Source organism: Monodelphis domestica, chromosome 1 (genome assembly GCF_027887165.1).
Source record: "Monodelphis domestica isolate mMonDom1 chromosome 1, mMonDom1.pri, whole genome shotgun sequence".
Classification (NCBI taxonomy): Eukaryota; Metazoa; Chordata; class Mammalia; order Didelphimorphia; family Didelphidae; genus Monodelphis; species Monodelphis domestica.
This window is the reverse complement of record NC_077227.1, coordinates 207,413,478-207,432,271: the sequence shown is the minus strand read 5'-3', so window position 1 is coordinate 207,432,271 and position 18,794 is coordinate 207,413,478. Positions and strand designations below refer to the sequence as shown.

The 18,794-nt window shown below is 37.1% G+C and overlaps 1 protein-coding gene across 3 annotated transcripts in view; it reads right to left on the bottom strand.

The window, feature by feature from the left end:
- WDR76 (WD repeat domain 76) overlaps positions 1-18,794 on the bottom strand; it is a 55,939-nt gene that overhangs the window by 5,433 nt on the left and 31,712 nt on the right. For all 3 annotated transcript variants that reach the window (XM_007472452.2, XM_007472453.3, XM_007472451.3), the window contains exons 9-11: positions 15,236-15,394; positions 13,465-13,682; positions 1,178-1,330 (exon numbers count right to left, since the gene is read on the bottom strand). In XM_007472452.2, coding sequence (XP_007472514.2) covers positions 1,178-1,330; positions 13,465-13,682; positions 15,236-15,394 — 530 coding nt within the window. The remainder of the gene's footprint in view (positions 1-1,177; positions 1,331-13,464; positions 13,683-15,235; positions 15,395-18,794) is intronic.

Sequence of the window (18,794 nt, the reverse complement as noted above, 5' to 3'; positions counted from 1 at the left end):
CCAGGCTTCTCCCTGAAACAAAGATCCATCTTTTTAATAGCATGATTCTTTAAAAGATGATGTATAACTACAAGTCTGAGAACACCAGTCTCTAAAACAATGAAGTTAAAGATTATCCAAAGGACAATGTAGAAGCACATAGTGAGCAAGCCCAATCTGTAATATCACAACAAGGAATTGTGAAAGGGGGAATAAAAGAGGTCATCAAAGAAACATAACTGAAAAAGAAGATGGGCTGATCAGCAATAGACATAACGAAAGATGGTCCATATATTTCACAGGCATCCTTGTGATATCAAGAGAATTTAAAGAAGGCCTCTAGCATATTCTGTCGATCCCTTCTAGTGACCTATGGGAGGGAATGGATGAACAGGCATGGATGAGTGGCCATCAGCATTGCTGGAATGAATACCCACATTGATGAGATCACAGATCCACTAAAATACTGCAATAACGATATTGACAGTTGAACCAAGTTATCTCTTGGGATGATCTGGCTTAGCTGGATATCATGCTGAATCTTCCACAAATCTGTTTTCTTTTCTAACACTCCTTCCATCTTGTGAGGTGATACTGATCATAATTTTCTACTATTTTCCACTCTGCCAGAGGTCTTGCAAATTAATATTTAGAGTAAATTGGCATTGCCCTGTGTTGGCATGGCTCTTAAGTGGATCAAATGTTTACTGAGCAACTGCTGGGTTCTTATGTCCTCCCCCCTGGAACCATTTTTTACATTTGCTAACCTTCAGTAGGAAATGGTGATGGTACATATATATCACTATTTTTTTCCTTCATCCATTATTAGTGACACTATCCACTGTTCCACACAGTACCTCCGATGACAGAATCCTTCAGTACTAAAATAATTGTTCTTTTCCCATCTAACCCCAGTGAACAGCATTCATTATATGAAATGTGGCTGTATAGATGAAGTCTCGTCAGAGCAGCCACTCTCCTGGGCGAGGCCCATATTTAATTCCTCCTTCTCCAGGTCCTAGACCTCTGAGCCTTGCCCCAGTTCATGCTGGCCCTCCTTAGAGTAGCTACAGGCCAATGGTTTGAATAATGCCCCAAGGTTTGAGCCACCACTACTTATGGTTTGGTAACATAGCACCAACAACATCTTGAGAACATCTATTATGGGAAAAATAGGTAAACGGCTTCTCCAACTTACCTCAAATTATCATCAGCACACGTAGTTACTACTCTGTTGCCAGTAACAGGTGAAAAATAAGCAGAAGCAAGGCTCTTCATGTGTTCAGTGAGAGAAATCAAAGGCTTCATTCCTCTAGGTTTGAGGTACCGCAAATCATAAATATGAACATCCCTACAACATAATTAGCCATCAAAAAATACATGCAAATAAAATATAAAAATATGTTAAGATTTTATATACAAAACAGATACATTTAAAAGCTATTATGTAAAATATAAACAACTCTTTATAAAACCCAAAATAGTGCTAAAACCAAAGTAGATGCACAATGAATATTTGAAGGGGAAAAAAAAACAACTTGATAAAATCTTTCAATCTTTGCCCCCCACCTCAAGTTATTCAATCTCAAAGAGCCTCAGTTTCTCCATTTGTAAAATGTGGAGTTTGAACTAAATGACACTCCAATTCTAAATCTATAACTCAGACTCTAGATAGAGACAGAGACAATTTGAGGGGATTACCTGAGAGAACATGGAGAGGTATAGGGATGAGAAGTTGAAGTGAAAATAAAGACTAGGTTTAGGAGGAATAAGGGAGAAGGGCGAGTTGGAAGGACAGAATTCTATTATGATTAAAAGGGGGATTATCTGGAGCTAGTAGGTGGCTCACTTCATACAGCACAGCACCAGGTCTAGAAACAGGAGGTTCTGGGATCAAATCTAGCCTCAGACACTCCCCCCCTGAGCAAATCACTTAACCTCCACTGCCTAGCCCTTACTACTCTATACTTCATATTAATTCTAAGGCTAAAGGTAAGGGTTTAAAAAAAAGGTGGGAAGAAAGATTATCTTAATTCAAGGTGTGTGATTAATGTGGAATGATGATAAAGGTCATGGAAATGATAAACTGGATGGCCAACATGTTTGAAGGGTTTCAAAAAAAGTTAAAGTCTCCCAAAATAAGGAGATACTAGAATGAAGTCCTTGACACAGTTACTGACTTCCTTCACCTCCACCATGCCCAAAGAAGCTCATTATTGGGATAACCTCAATATGCCATAAGATGCCAACAGCTTTGGTACTCCCTATTTCTGATTGTAGGGTGGGGCCATGAACTCCAAAATTCTACTTAAGATGAGAGGTTAGCCCAGACATTTCCTTAATTTCTCACTTGGCTACAACTATCAATTAACCAATGAATAAACATTTATTAAATACCTACTATATGCCAGGCACTGTGCCTTAGAGATACAAATTGGCAGAAAACAAAATCCCTGGACTTAAGAAATTCACAATCTAATCCAGGAGACAACATGCAAATAAATATCAACTAATAAGCTACATATAAGATAAAGAAGAAGTAATTAACAGTGGGAAGGCACTATAATTAAGAGGGAGGGGGAAGACTTTTAGAGTACTAAGACCAGGGAGGTCAGTAGTCACTGTGTGGAAGAGGGGGATCATTCTAGGCAAGAATGACTGTCAGAGAAAATGTCTAGAGACAGGAAATGGAGTGTCTTGTCTATGCAACAGCCAAGAAGTCAGTGCCACTGGATCAAAGGTATAAGGGGCAGTTAGGTGTCTCAAATGATAGAGGCAAGCCTAGAGATGAGAGTTCCTGGGTCCAAATCTATTTTCAGACACTTCCTAGCTATGTGACTCTGGGCAAGTCACTTAACCCCAGTTGCCTAGCTCTTAAAAATCGTCTGCCCTTGGAACCAATATCTAGTATCAATTCTAGGACAGAAGGGAAGTGTTTTTAATTTTTTTTAAAAAGGAATAAGATACGGGGGCAGCTGGGTAGCTCAGTGGATTGAGAGCCAGGCCTAGAGATGGGAGGTCCTAGGTTCAAATCTGACCTCAGCCACTTCCTAGCTGTGTGACCCTGGGCAAGTCACTTGACCCCCATTGCCTACCCTTACCACTCTTCTGCCTTGTAGCCAATACACAGTATTGACTCCCAGACAGAAGGTAAGGGTTTAAAAAAAAAAAAAGGAATAAGATACAAGAAGGCGGGGAAAGGTAGGAGGGGGTGAAATTATAAAGGATACTGATGCCAAATCAAGAGGATTTTGTATTTAATCTCAGAGGAGATAGGGAGCCATATGAAGTTTATTGGGTCAGGAGGTGACATGGCCAGGTCTGTGCTGTAGGAACTATTTTAGTGATTGAATGGAGAATGGACTGGAGTGAGGAAGGACTCAAAGCAAGCAGACCCAGCAGCAGGCTATTCCAATCATCAAGGCATGATGTGATAAGAGCCTGACCTAGCATGTCAGAAGGAGACATGTTCAAGAGATGTAGCAAAGGTGAAATCGATAGGCCTTAGTTAGATGAGGGATAAGGAACAATGAGGAGACCAGGATGACTGAAGGGCTGGGAGAATTAGTGGTATCTTCGACAATAATAGGGAAAGTAGAAATGAGAGGTTTCATGGGATAGACAGTTTCATTTTGGACATGTGTTTAAGGAGTCTATTGAACATGCATCTCGAGATGTTTGAGATTGAAAAGAAGGAAATGCAAGATTGGAAGTCAACACAAAAAGATAGGATAGGGAGATTTGAAAATCATCAGCATAGAGATGGTAATTAAATCCATAGGAGCTGATAAGATCACCAAGTTTAAGAAGTATGGAGGGAGAAGGGCCCACGGGAGAACCCTAAGACACCTAAGGTTCAAAGTTGTGATCTCAAGAAAGATCCAACAAAAAATCAGAGAAGTCAGATGGGTAGAAGACCGAGGAGAAAATGGTTTCCAAAAAACCTAGAAAAAAAGAGTATCAAGGAGAAGAGAGTGATCAACAGTGCCAAAGGCTGCAGAGAGGTCAAGGTAAAAGAAGACTCAAGACTCATTGATTTAAGTATTCTATTTTCTCTTCTGTTAATCTGGGCAGTTCACATTTTTGTAAACATTCATCCATTTCACTTAAATTATCAAACTTATTGAAATATAATTGACTGAGTAACTCCTAATAAAATGATGCAAGGTGAAATAAGCAAAACCAAAGAACAGTGTACATAATGACAATATTTTTTAATTCAATTCTCTTATTTTCCCAATTACATGCAATAACAATTTTCAACATATGTTTTCTGAAATTATACGATTCAAACTGTCTCCTTCCCTCCTTTCTCCCTCCCCTCTCAAAGATGGTAAATAATTTGATCTGGGTTATGAATGTATTATTATGCAGAATATCCTTCCATATTGGTCAGTGTTGTAAGAGAATACTCATATAAAACCAAACCGTGCTCCTCCCCACAAAAATAAATAAATAAACTAATGTGGAAGACATATGCCCTGATCTGCATTTGACTCCAAAAATTCTTTCTCAGGAGGTGGGTAGCATTCTTTGTCATAAAGTCTTCAGAACTATCCTGGATTACTAAGAATAGCTAAATCTTCTGCAGGTGATCATCATAAAATATTGCTGTTACTGTGTACAATATTCTCCTGGTTCTGCTCATTTCACTCTTCATCAGTTCATGTAGGTCTTTCCTGAAATCATCCTGCTCATCATTTCTCATAGCATAACAATATTCCATCACCAATACATGTCACAATTTGTTCAGTCATTCCAAATTGATAGACATCCCCTCAATTTCCAATTCTTTGCCACAACAAAAAGAGCAGCTATAAATAGTTTTGTACAAGTTGGTCCTTTCCCCTTTTTTATGATCTTTTTAATATAAAGACTCAGTAGTGGTATTACAGGATCAAAGGGTATGACAGCAATATTTCTTGATGAACAACTGTGAATGGCCTGGTTATTCTCAGCAGGACAATGATCTAAGAAAATCCCTGAGACTAATGAAAAAATGATCTGCCTTCCAAGAAAGAACTGGAGTCTGAAAGCAGATTGAAACATACTATATCACATTTTATTTCTTCTTTTATTTTCACCATTTAGGAACTCTTCCACAAAATAACTAATATTGAAAAATGTTTTACATAATTATGCATGGAAAATCTGTATCAGATTTTGCGTGCCACCTCAAGGAGGAAGATCAGAAGAAGGGAATTTGGAACCTAAAACTTACCAAAAAAAGAATGTTTAAAACATTGTTTTTACATGTAATAGGGGGAAAATTTAAATATTTTTTAAAAGAGAGAAAAGGTTATTGGATCTAGCCACTAAGAGATCATTAGGAATCATTTGGATCAATTAAGAGAGAACAGTTTTTAAAAGAGAGTAGAAAGAGAGAAAATGGAGATATCTCTTGTAGAAGGCCTTTTTGGGGAATTTAACTACAAAGGGAAGAGATAAAGGTGGAAAGCATGACTGTAAGGATCAAAGAAAGATTTTTTTCAAGATGGGGGAAGACATGGATATATTTGTAGGGAAAAGGGAAAGAACCAGTATACCAGAAAAGACTGAAAATGATAGCATAGGAATGGCAGAGGGGGAAATCTCTTGGAGAAAATAGAATAGACTGGCATCCTTGATTAAGTAGAAGGGTTAGTGTTGGTAAGGAGTAAAGCCACTTCATCATGAGAGACAGGGTAAAGGAGGAGATAGTGGCAGAAGGCATTTGAATTATATGAAATGAATAGGGAGCTCAGGGTGAATGACTTCAATTTTTAATGTAAAATATGCACTAAGGTTCTCATCTGAGAGAGTGAGGAGAGAGGGATCCATAGGAAGTTTGAGAAGGAATGAAAAGATTTGGAAGAGCCACTGTGGAGAATAGCATAATGACTAGCAAGATATGGTAGGATTGTTTAGCAGCAGTGAGGACCCAGTTGAGGTTGTGGAACATAAATTTGAAGTGGATCTAGTCAGAATGGTTTCAAGATTTTCTCCACTTTCTTTCAGCAGCAAATGTAGGAGCAAAGGCAATGAATGGAGGGAGTGACCCAATGACATAATTGGCAATATGATATGGAGACTAGGGATTCAAGAGAGGAGGTTAGTGTAGAGTGAACTGGTTCACTAAAGAACCAAGACCAGGAAAAGAGACAGTGATTAATGCAGAAGAGATGGCCTGAAAAAGAAATAAGAACTCAAGGGACTGGTAGTCACAGTGTGCATGAAGAACAGGGTTTTATAAAAGAAGGCAGAGAGGGGAAGAATAGAAAATACATTATGGGCAAATATGGATATTATAGACTTTCTCACCAAAAAAGTGATATAGCTGGTCAACAAAAAAAATGTCAAACACTTGTGAGCGATGGCAAGATCCAGATTTAGACCATCTTTGTGTGTGGCTAAGATGGGGTGGGCAAGGAGGTCATAGGAAGCAGGCTGAGGAACTGAGTGTTTGGGGTGTTTTGAGGGAGAGTCAACACATATGTGGAAATCCCTTAGTATTGCGAACCTTAAAAATCCCCAGACCCTACTTCATAAGATTGGATTAAGACCATTCCCCATTTGGGCAGTGAACTCTACTTAGATAAGGAATGTGAGAACTCTACTTCACCTACTTAAGTCTGTCCTAGGGGAAGATAAAGTTGTAAACACTTTGCTGAACAATGAAAAATACTTAAACCCATACTTATAATAAGGCAAAAGGTTCTTAAGATAAGTACCTATAAAGGTCAAGCAACTTATGAATTTACAAGGAACAAAGAGCTGAGAAACTTACTCAGAGCTTTCCTGGTGTGAATTACTAAAAAATTTACACCTTCTTAGGTGTGAACTAAGAATGGTCTGTCCTTTGAAAAACGTCTACTTTGATTGGTAGATGAGAAAACTTAGGGGAGGTGACATAGGAGAAAATTCCCTATATAAGGAGATGACAGTCTCCTAAAAAGGACAGTCTCTTGAAAACCATTTTCTAAGGAGGCTGTTGGGAGAGAGCTCTGGAAACAGGCTCTTGGGACAGTCTCTTGAGGACAGTGAGAAGAATCCTTCTCTGGAGAAGGATGGCTGGCTGAACTGGTGTCTATATTCTTGGACAGATCTTGTGGTGAGTGATTAAGGACTGACTGATCTCTCTCTCTTAATACTCAGGTCTAGGCCATGTTGGCTTAAGGCCCTTCATACTTATTCCTTTCTTAATCTTTCTCTCTTTAATTCCTCATTGTATTAATTAATTAAAATCCCTATAAAACCTAATTGACTTGGGTATATATTTAATAATTGGGAATATTTCTCTGGCGACCACCTTATATTTGATTTAAAAACAAAAACACTGTAGTGAAAACATATTTCCTGCGGTCACAACTTACTCATCCACTCTTATCTACAACAATTAAGTCTTCCACTATTGTAGTCACTACAATTTATATCTATCAACCATTTTAACTCTTACAGTATTAAGGCATGAGTTGTAAGCCAAGTATTAAACTCATTGAGGAAGGAAAGGGAATAACCTGGGAGATATAGGGTATTGATTGGGTGGTAGAATAGCATAAACTTGAAGTAAAAAAGGTTACTAAGTGATGGAGGGGGGAAAACCTAGAAATGATCATGGAGGGACTTTGAGGCTTCTCTGATTTTCCCCCCCATGCTCAAGATTACCTTCTCTTCCCCATCCCATTACACACACACACTCGCTCTCTCCCTCTCCCTCTCCATCTTTCTCCCCCCCCCTCTCTTTCAGCTTCCTTCTGTGTTATCTTCTATTAAATTGTAAGCTCCTAAAGGGCAAGGATTATCCTTTTTTGTATCCCCAGTGTTTATCACAGTGCCTGGCACACAGTAGGTGCTTAATACTTACTGACCTTGAGAAAGAAATGAGTAATCTGAAAAACCAACAGAAGACTAAAACAAGATTCTAGTCAAGAACAGAGATGAACTGTGAACCTCAAAGGAATAAGGGTGGCTAACTTGTGAAGTGGCAATGAGTAACAAAGAGTATATCTAGGTAGCACAGTGGATAGAGAGCCAGGCCTGGAATTAGGAGAACCTGAGTTCAAATCTGGCCTCAGTCACTTCCTAGCTGTATGACCCTCAACAAGTTACTTAATCCCTATTTGCTCAGTCCTTACCATTCTTCTGCCTTGAAACTGATACTCATTATTGATTCTAAAACAGAAGTTAAGGGTTTCTTTAAAAAAAAAGTGGGGGGGAGGGCCAAGCCATAAATAGGTATATAGATATATGTATGCATAAATACATATACATGTGTGTGTATATACATATATATTACACACACAACTAGAGCTAAAAAAGAGAGGTTAGTATAGTATAATAGTAGTCTCTCGGTAACCGAGGATGACGATTGTCTTTGTGCGTTTTCATCTATGGTGTATAGATGAGTGTGCACAAAGACACTTGTGTATGAAGGAGATTTAAATGGAAGAGTCAATGCACAGAGACAGTCCCACTCTCTCGGCTTTGGAAGCCTGGGTCCAGGGGCACGAAAAGTTGTTACACCTGGAGACTTCCTCAGCTGCATTGGATGGTCGTGTTGTTCTTTGTGCTCCAACACACCCTAAGCACTCCACAGTGCCTTGCTGTATCCCCATCTCAGCCGTTGAACCTTCTTATTGGTTTCTTCCGCCTGTTCCGCCGAAGCAGTCTTCACATGCTGGGTGAGCAAAGCCCTAGTTCACCAGGGGTCGACGATGACCCGATGGCTACCCTCACAAGGTTTAGCCTGCCTGTCAAAGCCGTTGCCTGGGGTATGGCCGCTGCCGCATGCTAGCAGCTAATGGGAGCCACAAGTGAGAGTTGGGTGTCAGCTGAGGGTCAGAGGCTGGAGAGCTGCCCTAGGAGGGCACGACAAGCCCTCCATACCACTACCCCCTCGGAAAAGAAACAAATGGGGGTAAATACATATGTCACAAAGAAGCTCATGGCAGGAGGGGGAAGAACATCAATACACTGGAAGGGTAAAGAGGTGGGAGATAGGAAATACTCAACTGTTACATGCTTTGAAATTGACCCAAAAAGGGAAGAACAATCCAATCCATTGGGGGATAGAACAGATTTGCACCCTATAGGGGAGTAGAAGGGTAATAAATGGACTGGTGGGGAGGGAAGCAGTACAAGGGGGAGTGGGTAATTTTAGAAAGACTAGAGGGAAAATAATGGGGAGAATAAGAAGGGAGGGGGGGTAGAAAGGAAAGTAAATTAAGGGTGGAAGAAACTAGGGGGACTGATTAAAATGCAAGCAAATAGCAGAGTGGATTAGAATCCAAAACCCTATCATATGCTGTCTACAAGAAACACACATGAGGAAGGTAGATACGCATAGGGTGAAAGTAGGAGGATGGAGCCAAATCTATTGGGCATCAACTGATAAAAAAGAAGGCAGGAGTCGCAATCATGATATCTGACAAAGCCAAAGTAAAAATGAATCTAGTTAAAAGAGATAGAGAAGGTAATTACATCCTGATAAAAGGCAGTATGGACAATGAGGAAATATCCGTACTCAACATGTATACCAAATGGCATAGCATCCAAATTTCTAAAGGAGAAACTAGTGGAGCTCATGGATTAAATACATAGAAAAACTATACCAGTGGGAGAGAGTTAGTAGATATTGAGTTAGTAGATATGTGGAGAAAAATAAATAGGGACAAAAAGTAATATGCCTTCTTTTCAGCAGCACATAGTACATTCACAAAAATTGACCATGTATTAGGGCATAAAAACATTGCAAACAAATGCAAAAGAATAGAAATAATAAATGCAACCTTCTCAGATCACAATGCAATGAAAATAATAATTAGTAAGGGTACATGGAGAGGCAAATCAAAAATTAATTGGAAATTAAACAATATGATTCTCCAAACCAGTTAGTTAAAGAACAAATCATGGAAACAATTAATAACTTCATTGAAGAAAATGACAATGATGAGACATCCTTTCAAAACCTATGGGATGCAGCCAAAGCAGTACTCAGGGGGAAATTTATACCCTTATGTTCATATATTAACAAATTAAGAAGGGTAGAGGTCAATGAATTGGGCATGCAAATTAAAAAACTAGAAAGTGAACAAATTAAAAATCCTCAGATGAAGACTAAATTAGAAATCCAAAAAATCAAAGGTAAAATTAATAAAATTGAAAGTCAAAGAACCATTGATTTAATAAATAAGACTAGAAGCTGATACTTGGAAAAAAATGAATAAAATAGACAAAGTACGATTCAGTCTAATTAAAAAAAGAAAAAAACCAAATTGACAGTATCCAAGATGAAAAGGGAGACCTCACCTCAAATGAAGAGGAAATTAAGGCAATCATTAAAAATTACTATACCCAATTATACAGCAAAAAATATGGCAATCTAAGTGATATGGATGAATACTTACAAAAATATAAATTGCCTAGACTAACAGAAGAAGAAATAAATTACCTAAACAACCCCATATCAGAAAAAGAAATTGAACAAGCCATCAAAGAACTCCCTAAAAAAGAATCCCCAGGTCCCAATGTATTCACAAATGAATTCTATCAAACATTCAAAGAGCAACTAATCCCAATATTATATAAACTATCTGACAGAATAAGCAAAAAAGGAGTTCTACCAAATTCCTTTTATGACACAAACATGGTACTGATCCCAAAGCCAGGCAGGTCAAACACAGAGAAAGAAAACTATGGATTCATACCAGGAATGCAAGGACGGTTCAATATTAGGAAAACCATCCACATAATTGACCATATTAACAAGCAAACTGACAAAAATCACATGATTATCTCAATAGATGCAGAAAAAGCCTTTGATAAAATACAACACCCATTCCTATTGAAAACACTAGAAAGTATAGGAATAGAAGGACCTTTCCTAAAAATAATAAACAGTATATATCTAAAACCATCAGCAAACATCATCTTCAATGGGGATAAACTAGAAGCCTTCCCAATAAGATCAGGAGTGAAACAACGATGCCCGTTATCACCTCTATTATTTAACATTGTACTAGAAACACTAGCAGTAGCAATTAGAGAAGAAAAAGAAATTGAAGGTATTAGAATTGGCAATGAGGAGGCCAAGCTATCACTCTTTGTGGATGATATGATGGTTTACTTAAAGAATCCTAGAGAATCAACCAAAAAAGCTAGTAGAAACAATCAACAATTTTAGCAAAGTTGCAGGATACAAAATAAACCCGCATAAGTCATCAGCATTTCCATATATCTCTAACCCATTTCAGCAGCAAGAATTAGAAAGAAAAGTTCCATTTAAAATCACCCTAGACAAAATAAAATACTTAGGAATCTATCTGCCAAGACAAACACAGGAACTATACGAACACAACTGCAAAACACTCTCCATGCAATTAAAACTAGATCTAAACAATTGGAAAAACATTGATTGCTCATGGGTGGGATGAGCTAACATAATAAAAATGACAATCCTACTCAAATTAATCTACTTATTTAGTGCCATACCCACTGAACTACCAAAAACTTTTTCACTGAATTAGAAAAAAACATAACAAAGTTCATTTGGAAGAACAAAAGATCAAGGATATCCAGGGAAATCATGAAAAAAAAATGCAAAGGAAGGACGAATTGCAGTCCCAGTTCTCAAACTAAACTATAAAGCAGTGGTTATCAAAACAATTTGGTACTGGCTAAGAGATAGAAAAGAGGATCAGTGGAATAGACTTGGTGTAAATGACCTCAGCAAGACAGTCTATGATAAACCCAAAGATCCCAGTTTGGGGGACCAAAACCCACTTTTTGATAAAAACTGCTGGGAAAATTGGAAGACAGTATATGGGAGAGATTAGGTTTGGATCAACATCTCACACTCTACACCACTACACCAAGATAAACTCAGAATGGGTGAATGAACTGAATACAAAGAAGGAAACTATAAGCAAATTGTCAGATCTTTGGGAAAGGAAAGACTTTAAAACCAAGCAAGAGCTAGAAAAAACCACAAAATGTAAAATAAATAATTTTGATTACATCAAATTAAAAAGTTTTTGTACAAACAAAACTAATGCATCCAAAATTAGAAGGGAAGCAACAAATTGGGAAACAATCTTCACTACAAAAACCTCTGACAAAGGTTTTAATTACTCAAATTTACAAAGAGCTAAATCAATTGTACAAAAAATCAAGCCATTCTCCAATTGATAAATGGGCAAGGGACATGAACAGGCAGTTTTCAGCCAAAGAAATCAAAACTATTAATAAGCACATGAAAAAGTGTTCTACATCTCTTATAATCAGAGAGATGCAAATCAAAACAACCCTGAGGTATCACCTCACACCTAGCATATTGGCTAACATGATAGCAAAGGAAAGTAATGAATGCTGGAGGGGATGTGGCAAAGTTGGGACATTAATGCATTGCTGGTAGAGTTGTGAATTGATCCAACCATTCTGGAGGGCAATTTGGAACTATGCCCAAAGGGTACTAAAAGACTGTCTGCCCTTTGATCCAGCCGTAGCACTGCTGGGTTTGTACCCCAAAGAGATAATAATGAAAAAGACTTGTACAAGAATATTCATAGCCATGCTCTTTGTGGTGGCAAAAAAATTGGAAAATGAGGGGATGCCCTTCAGTTGGGGAATGGCTGAACAAATTGTGGTATATGTTGGTGATGGAATACTATTGTACTCAAAGGAATAATAAAGTGGAGGAATTCGAGACTGGAACAACCTCCAGGAATTGATGTAGAGTGAGAAGAGCAGAACCAGGAAAACATTGTACACAGAGACTGATACACTGTTGTACAATCAAATGTAACGGACTTCTCCATTAGTGGCAATGCAATGACCCTGAACAACTTGGAGGAACCTATGAGAAAAACCACTATCCACATCCAGAGGAAACACTTGAAGGAGTAAAAACACCGAAGAAAAACAACTGCTTGAATACATGGGTGGAAGGGATATGGTTGAGGATGTAGACTCTAAATGAATATCCTAGTGTAAACAACAACATGGAAATAGGTTCTGATCAAGGACACAAGTAATACCCAATGAAAAATTGTGCATTGGCTGTGGGAAAAGTGGGTGAAGGGGAGGGAGGGAAATAATGTGATTATTGTAACCAAGGAATAATGTTCTAAATTGACTAAATAAACTTATTCAAATGGAAAAAAAATAAAAAAAATAAAAGGGGGGGGAGCATGTCTACCTTTCCTGGTCCAATTTTAATGGGGTTTGAGAAAAAAGAAGCTAGAATTTTGTTAGTACAAGAGGATGGAAAATGCATGAAAGGAGAGATTTAGAACAATGAGGAAATTGCTAACACTGGGACAGACATTCTGCAGGAGTACTACAACTTGAAATGTGTCATACAAGGAAAAACTATATTATCCAACATGTGTCAAATAAAGGTCAAGGTATTTCCCTTTCTACAAAGTATCTTTGATAACTAAAGTAAAAACCTTATATTCAAGGTTTAAAGTATTGAGAGTAACATAAATATGCTTGAAAAGAACCTACCTTGCACCAGCAGCTATGAAATAATGTCTATTCATTGGGTGAACCTCAACAGTTCTTATTAAGCTCATATTGGAATTGAAAAATTGCTCATATGAAGTTCCTGGTGTCCGTCTATCCACGATAGCCACACCTGCATCCCAGTGTCCTACTATTAAAGTAGATGCATCATCAGCCAAGAAGTCAAAGTATGAAAAATCTCTTTCTTCATTTCTATACACCTAAAAACACAAAAACATTCATCTTAAAAGCAATAAATACCTCATTATCTATAGGGCCCTTCTTCCAAGAAGTTCTATGGATAAAGTGGGTACTTATAAAAGTTTGCTAATAGCATAAAATTTTCAATAATAATATCATCTTAATATCCTGGAAAGGAAACAAAGGACATAAATGAGAATTCTTTTTTAAAGAAGGAGAGCATTTAATATAATAGAGCATTTGATAGCTATGTGATTTGCCTGAAAGGAAACGAAAAAAGGATTTAATCCAAAAGCTAGAGCTAAATCTTAATCCTTTAACACACTGAGCAACAAGAGGCTAGTGGTTGAAAAGGACAGAAAGGGAGAGACGTGAAGAATGTTATGCTGGAGACAAGTCCACAATTGGTTTCAGGCTGAAGGAAATAACAACAGTTTATCTCTGTGCAGGATTTTTGGGACAATTATAAATAAAATGTCAGGTCTTATGAGTATGTATGCATGAGTGCATAATAAATAAGAAAAATAAAACTTAATTACCATAGTCACTACTAAAAAGTCACTATATTGATACACTGGGAGTATTTTATTATTTCTCCTTTTTATATTAAGTACCTACATATCCTTAATGTCTCACTCCAAGATCAAGTCACTATTGCTTAAATCTCTTAAATTCATAATTCTTTTTCTTAAATCAGACATGTTCAATACATGATATAACATCATAGATCAGACATTACACAACCTGGAAATGTGGCTTAAGGAGCATAAATCATGTGACATAGAATATTTCCAGTTGATTCAGGAGCCTTTTGATAAAGGTGGCTCCTTTACTTTTATGTTTTTGTTTAATGCCTTAGAATGCTACAGGGAAGATAAGTCTCCAAGACAAAGTGTTCCAAATCAAATATGGGTCCAAAACTTACCTTAAGTAGATTTGAAATCAGTATGATCTTCCAAGACTAAAACTAGCCAACAACTAAACTCCAGAGGAATCTAAACTGAGAATGCCAAAAAGGCCCAAAGTGTGGCAATGTCTGAATGTGTAACCAGCAACAGTAATTTTTCATCTCAATGTGACTGAAATAAAAGCAAACAAATAGCATATATCTGACGTTCCTAATCCATTGTGGGATGGTTTTTTTAAGTGTGGTTACTGTAGAGTCTGCTAAAAAGTTCTGACTATTTAGAGGGAGGGTTTTCACTTGATGAAATACAATAAACCCCAGTTTCCTGCCTAAAACTATCCCCACCAAATTTCTGCCTCGAAAGCCAAGAATGAAAGTGTTTCCTTTCCTTCCTGTACATAATGTTATCATATGGCCACAAAATAAGATAGCAACATCGTTAATTTTAAAAGTATCATTTAGAAATAAAGATTGAATCACCTGCCTTTACCAGGAAAGGGAAGGGAAGGGAGAGAGGACAATAAGTTTGATCAAATAACTTAGGAAAACGTGGAAATTTGTCAATACATATAATTAGTTTATGTTTATGTTTATACATACATATATATATATATGTATACACACACACATATGATGAGGCCTACATGGAGTCACACTGACACTCACCTCTTCAAACATGGCCCTAGTAAAATCTCCACAGCGTAATGTCCCATCATAGCTCAGTGACAGCAAGTGGGCTGGATTGGTAGGTGAAAAATTCAGACAGCCAACTAATTGGCTATGGAGAATAAAGGTAAAAACCCCATCTTCTTTAGGTTGCCGAGTCTGAAAAACAGGCATTTTTTAAGCAAGGGGAGAAAGTAAAAATTAAACATATTTACCATATTAACATTCCCTCTATTAAATAATAGCTAAAACATGGAAATTTGAGGATAGATTTAAAATACTTTTATTCATTTTAAATCCAACTAAATATGACACTGACAGATTTACACATTTTTTTCTACCAGTTTCCAGTCTTTTAAAAGTAGGTTAGTTATCAAGAGCAGATTATCATTCTTTTCTCATTCAATCAGAAAGGATGATGTCAATTAGCCATTTCACTCATGGTATAAAATGCTGACAGAGTCAATCTTATTTTTCCTTTGCTCCCTATACCCTTTGGCAAGGACTGAATACAATCATTAGAGAAATCATTCATTAAACATACCTGGAGTCAGGCATTATTGCAGAATAACAAAAATTTTGTTCCCAAAATGGAAAATAGAAAATGCAATGCCAAAATATCTCTATTAATATTACAAAAGCTGACAAATCCATTGATTAGTTCCTACATGTCCCATTTATAACTGAATTATCAACTCTTTTTTCAGTAATTTTTAACAAATTATATCTAATAATAGTTTTTATTATATTATTTTATATTATATATTATTTTATTACTTATTAGCAATTGGTTCACACTTGGATCAACTCAGGATGCATGGTTGAGTTATGGGGTATATGAATCAGTTGACAAAAGAAAACAAAAGAAAAAAACAAATAGAAGAGAAAAAATTAAATTTGGGGAGGAAAAATTTGTATATGTATATGTATATAAATGTATGTATATATATGTATATAAAATTTTCTGAATAAGCAAGGAAAAACCCATAACAGGTTATTAATCAGGGTCCAATTAAAGCGTTTTCTGTACTATAAGTCTGCAGGACAATTGCAGTCTACCAATTAGCCTAAAACTGCTGTTGGGGGGCGGGGGGGAAACGGGACCGGTGGCAGCGCTTGTGGCCTTTGAGGGTATGAACTAGTAAGTGACTTGTGAGCTCTGTTACCTTATGATTAGCTAGCTATTAAGTAGGAATACTTTAAGTTCTTGATTTGATTAACTAAAAATAGACAGAGTTAATTCTATCTTTATACCTTGTGTGGTTAGGAATACTCTCCCAAAGATCTCCCTGGGAAAGGCCCTGCCACCCATTTTCCTCCATTTAAAAATGATGTGACCCTTTTCCTATCTGAGTAATCATTCAGATTGTACTGGACCAAATACTTTCATTCCTCAAACTTCTTTCTAGTTTGCTCAAAAGTTCTTATTTAATAGCCATGTTTGTCCCCTGAGATGTTTATAATCTTGGGTTTATTGAACAAAGCTTTTTACTTCAGTTGTTTCTGATACATGATTATTCAGTCAATTTCACTGATCTAGTTTCTTTTTCTTTAACTAGTACTACAGGGTTTTGATTATTACTGCCTTATAATATGGTTTGAGGTCAAAAAGAGGCTATTAATCCTGTGTTTCTGGGGATTTTAAAAATTATTTCTCTTGAGATTCTAGACCTTTTATTCATCCAAATGAATGCTGTTATTATTTTGTCTAGATTCATAAAAGTAAGCCTTTGGTAGTTTCACTGGTAGAGTACTAAGTCTATGAATTAAATTGGATATTTTGTCATTTTTATTATATTAGCAAAGCCCATACATGAGCAATGAATATAGCTTCAATTACTGTGATCTTAATTTATTTATGCAAAGAGTATTTGGTACTGAAGTATTTATGTATCAATTATATCTTGGTGGATTTACTCCTTTATAAAACATGACTTCAGAGAAATACAAGATATCCCAATCCTCCTTCTTTTACCAAGGTGGGAGGTCCACAGGGATGGATGGTTCATTGCATGTATTTTCAGTCTTTTTCAATGTATCAGATTTGTTGATTATTTTTGTCTTTTTTTCCTTTAAAAATATTATTTGTTATTTTTCCCTTCTCTGTAAGAGTTGGGGGGGGGGGGAGAAAGGGAGATATTGGAGGTGCTGTTAAAGCCATCAATAAAAATTTTCTATTAAAAAAATAAGCAAGGGCAGCTAAGTAGCTCAGTGAAAACACAGTCAGGCCTTGAAATAGGAGGTCTTGGGTTCAAATCTAGTTTCAGACACTTCCTAGTTGGGTGATCCTGGGCATGTCACTTAACCCCAGTTGCCTAGCCTTTGCCACTATTTTGTGGTTGGAACCAATACTTGGTATTAACTCTAAGACAAAAGATAAAGGTTTAGAAGAAAGAAAAAAATCTGAACTAAGATATAAAGAAAAGAACCAAAGAGACCTTTTAAAGAGAATTAAAATGACTTAATAACTTGTGAAGTTAGAATTAACTCTCCCCTTGCCTATTCTTAGCTAATCAAATCAAAACCTTAAAGTACCCCTACTTAACACTAAGTAAAAGAGTTCATGAGTCACTTAATAGAGGAAGCTCATATCTCCAAAGGCTACTGCCCCTCCCCCCTTGAGCAGTGGTAGGCAAATTGAAAGACTGCCATTGGTTTCTGTGAAGGAGGAGGAATGACAGGCGGTGACAGAAGTGACTGGAAAAAAAGAAGCATAAAAAGAGACCAGCATGGTCTAGAAGGCATTCCTTTTCTGGCTTCTGGCAAAATTGGTTCTGGAGATTCATTCCCTTCCTGGCATTTGGAGTGAGTGGTTGAGATCCCTGCCTTGGCTTGGAGGAGACCTTTTCCCTGGATCCTGCATTGGCTTGCTGGGTGAGTGGCTGAGATTCCTGCCTTGACTTTGGAGGAGGCTGCATCGGTGGAATTCTGGCTGAAGACAACACTGGGACTTCTGGCTGAGGAATACCAGGAAATCCACAAGGAGACAAAGGGATTTAGGGAAGCTGAGCCTAGCTTCTCAGGAGAAGGGCTGGTAGGCTTATTAGAATCTGTCTCTTCTTCTACATTTTTTCATTTTCACCCTTTCCACCTCTTTGTAAATAAAGCTGCTAAAAGTCATTTTGACTTAAGCTGTAATATTTTTAAATCAGCGACCACAATATTACTTTAGAACTCTCATATTTAGTTAAAAACCCTAAATTTAAACTCTTACAAACTGGATACTAGAAATAACAAAGGCTGGGATAAAGAAGCCTGACTGTAAGTTTTTACTCTTGGCTAACTATGAGAATAAAACAATGAAATTAGAAAAAAGGCATTTATTTGGGAAGGAGATGATAATAAACCAAGCTGAATCTGATATGAATGTGAAATTGTCATCCAATTGAAAATGTCCAAGAGGTAACTGCAGATGCAAGGTCAGAGGGAGGAGATTTGAGACCTTATTCCAAGGCAGAGGAAAAAAAATGACCTCTATTTTTTTCTCTATAAAAGAGAATATACAATTTGGCTTCCCTCAAAGTCTCAGCTAAGATTCCACCTTCTGCAAAGAAATCTT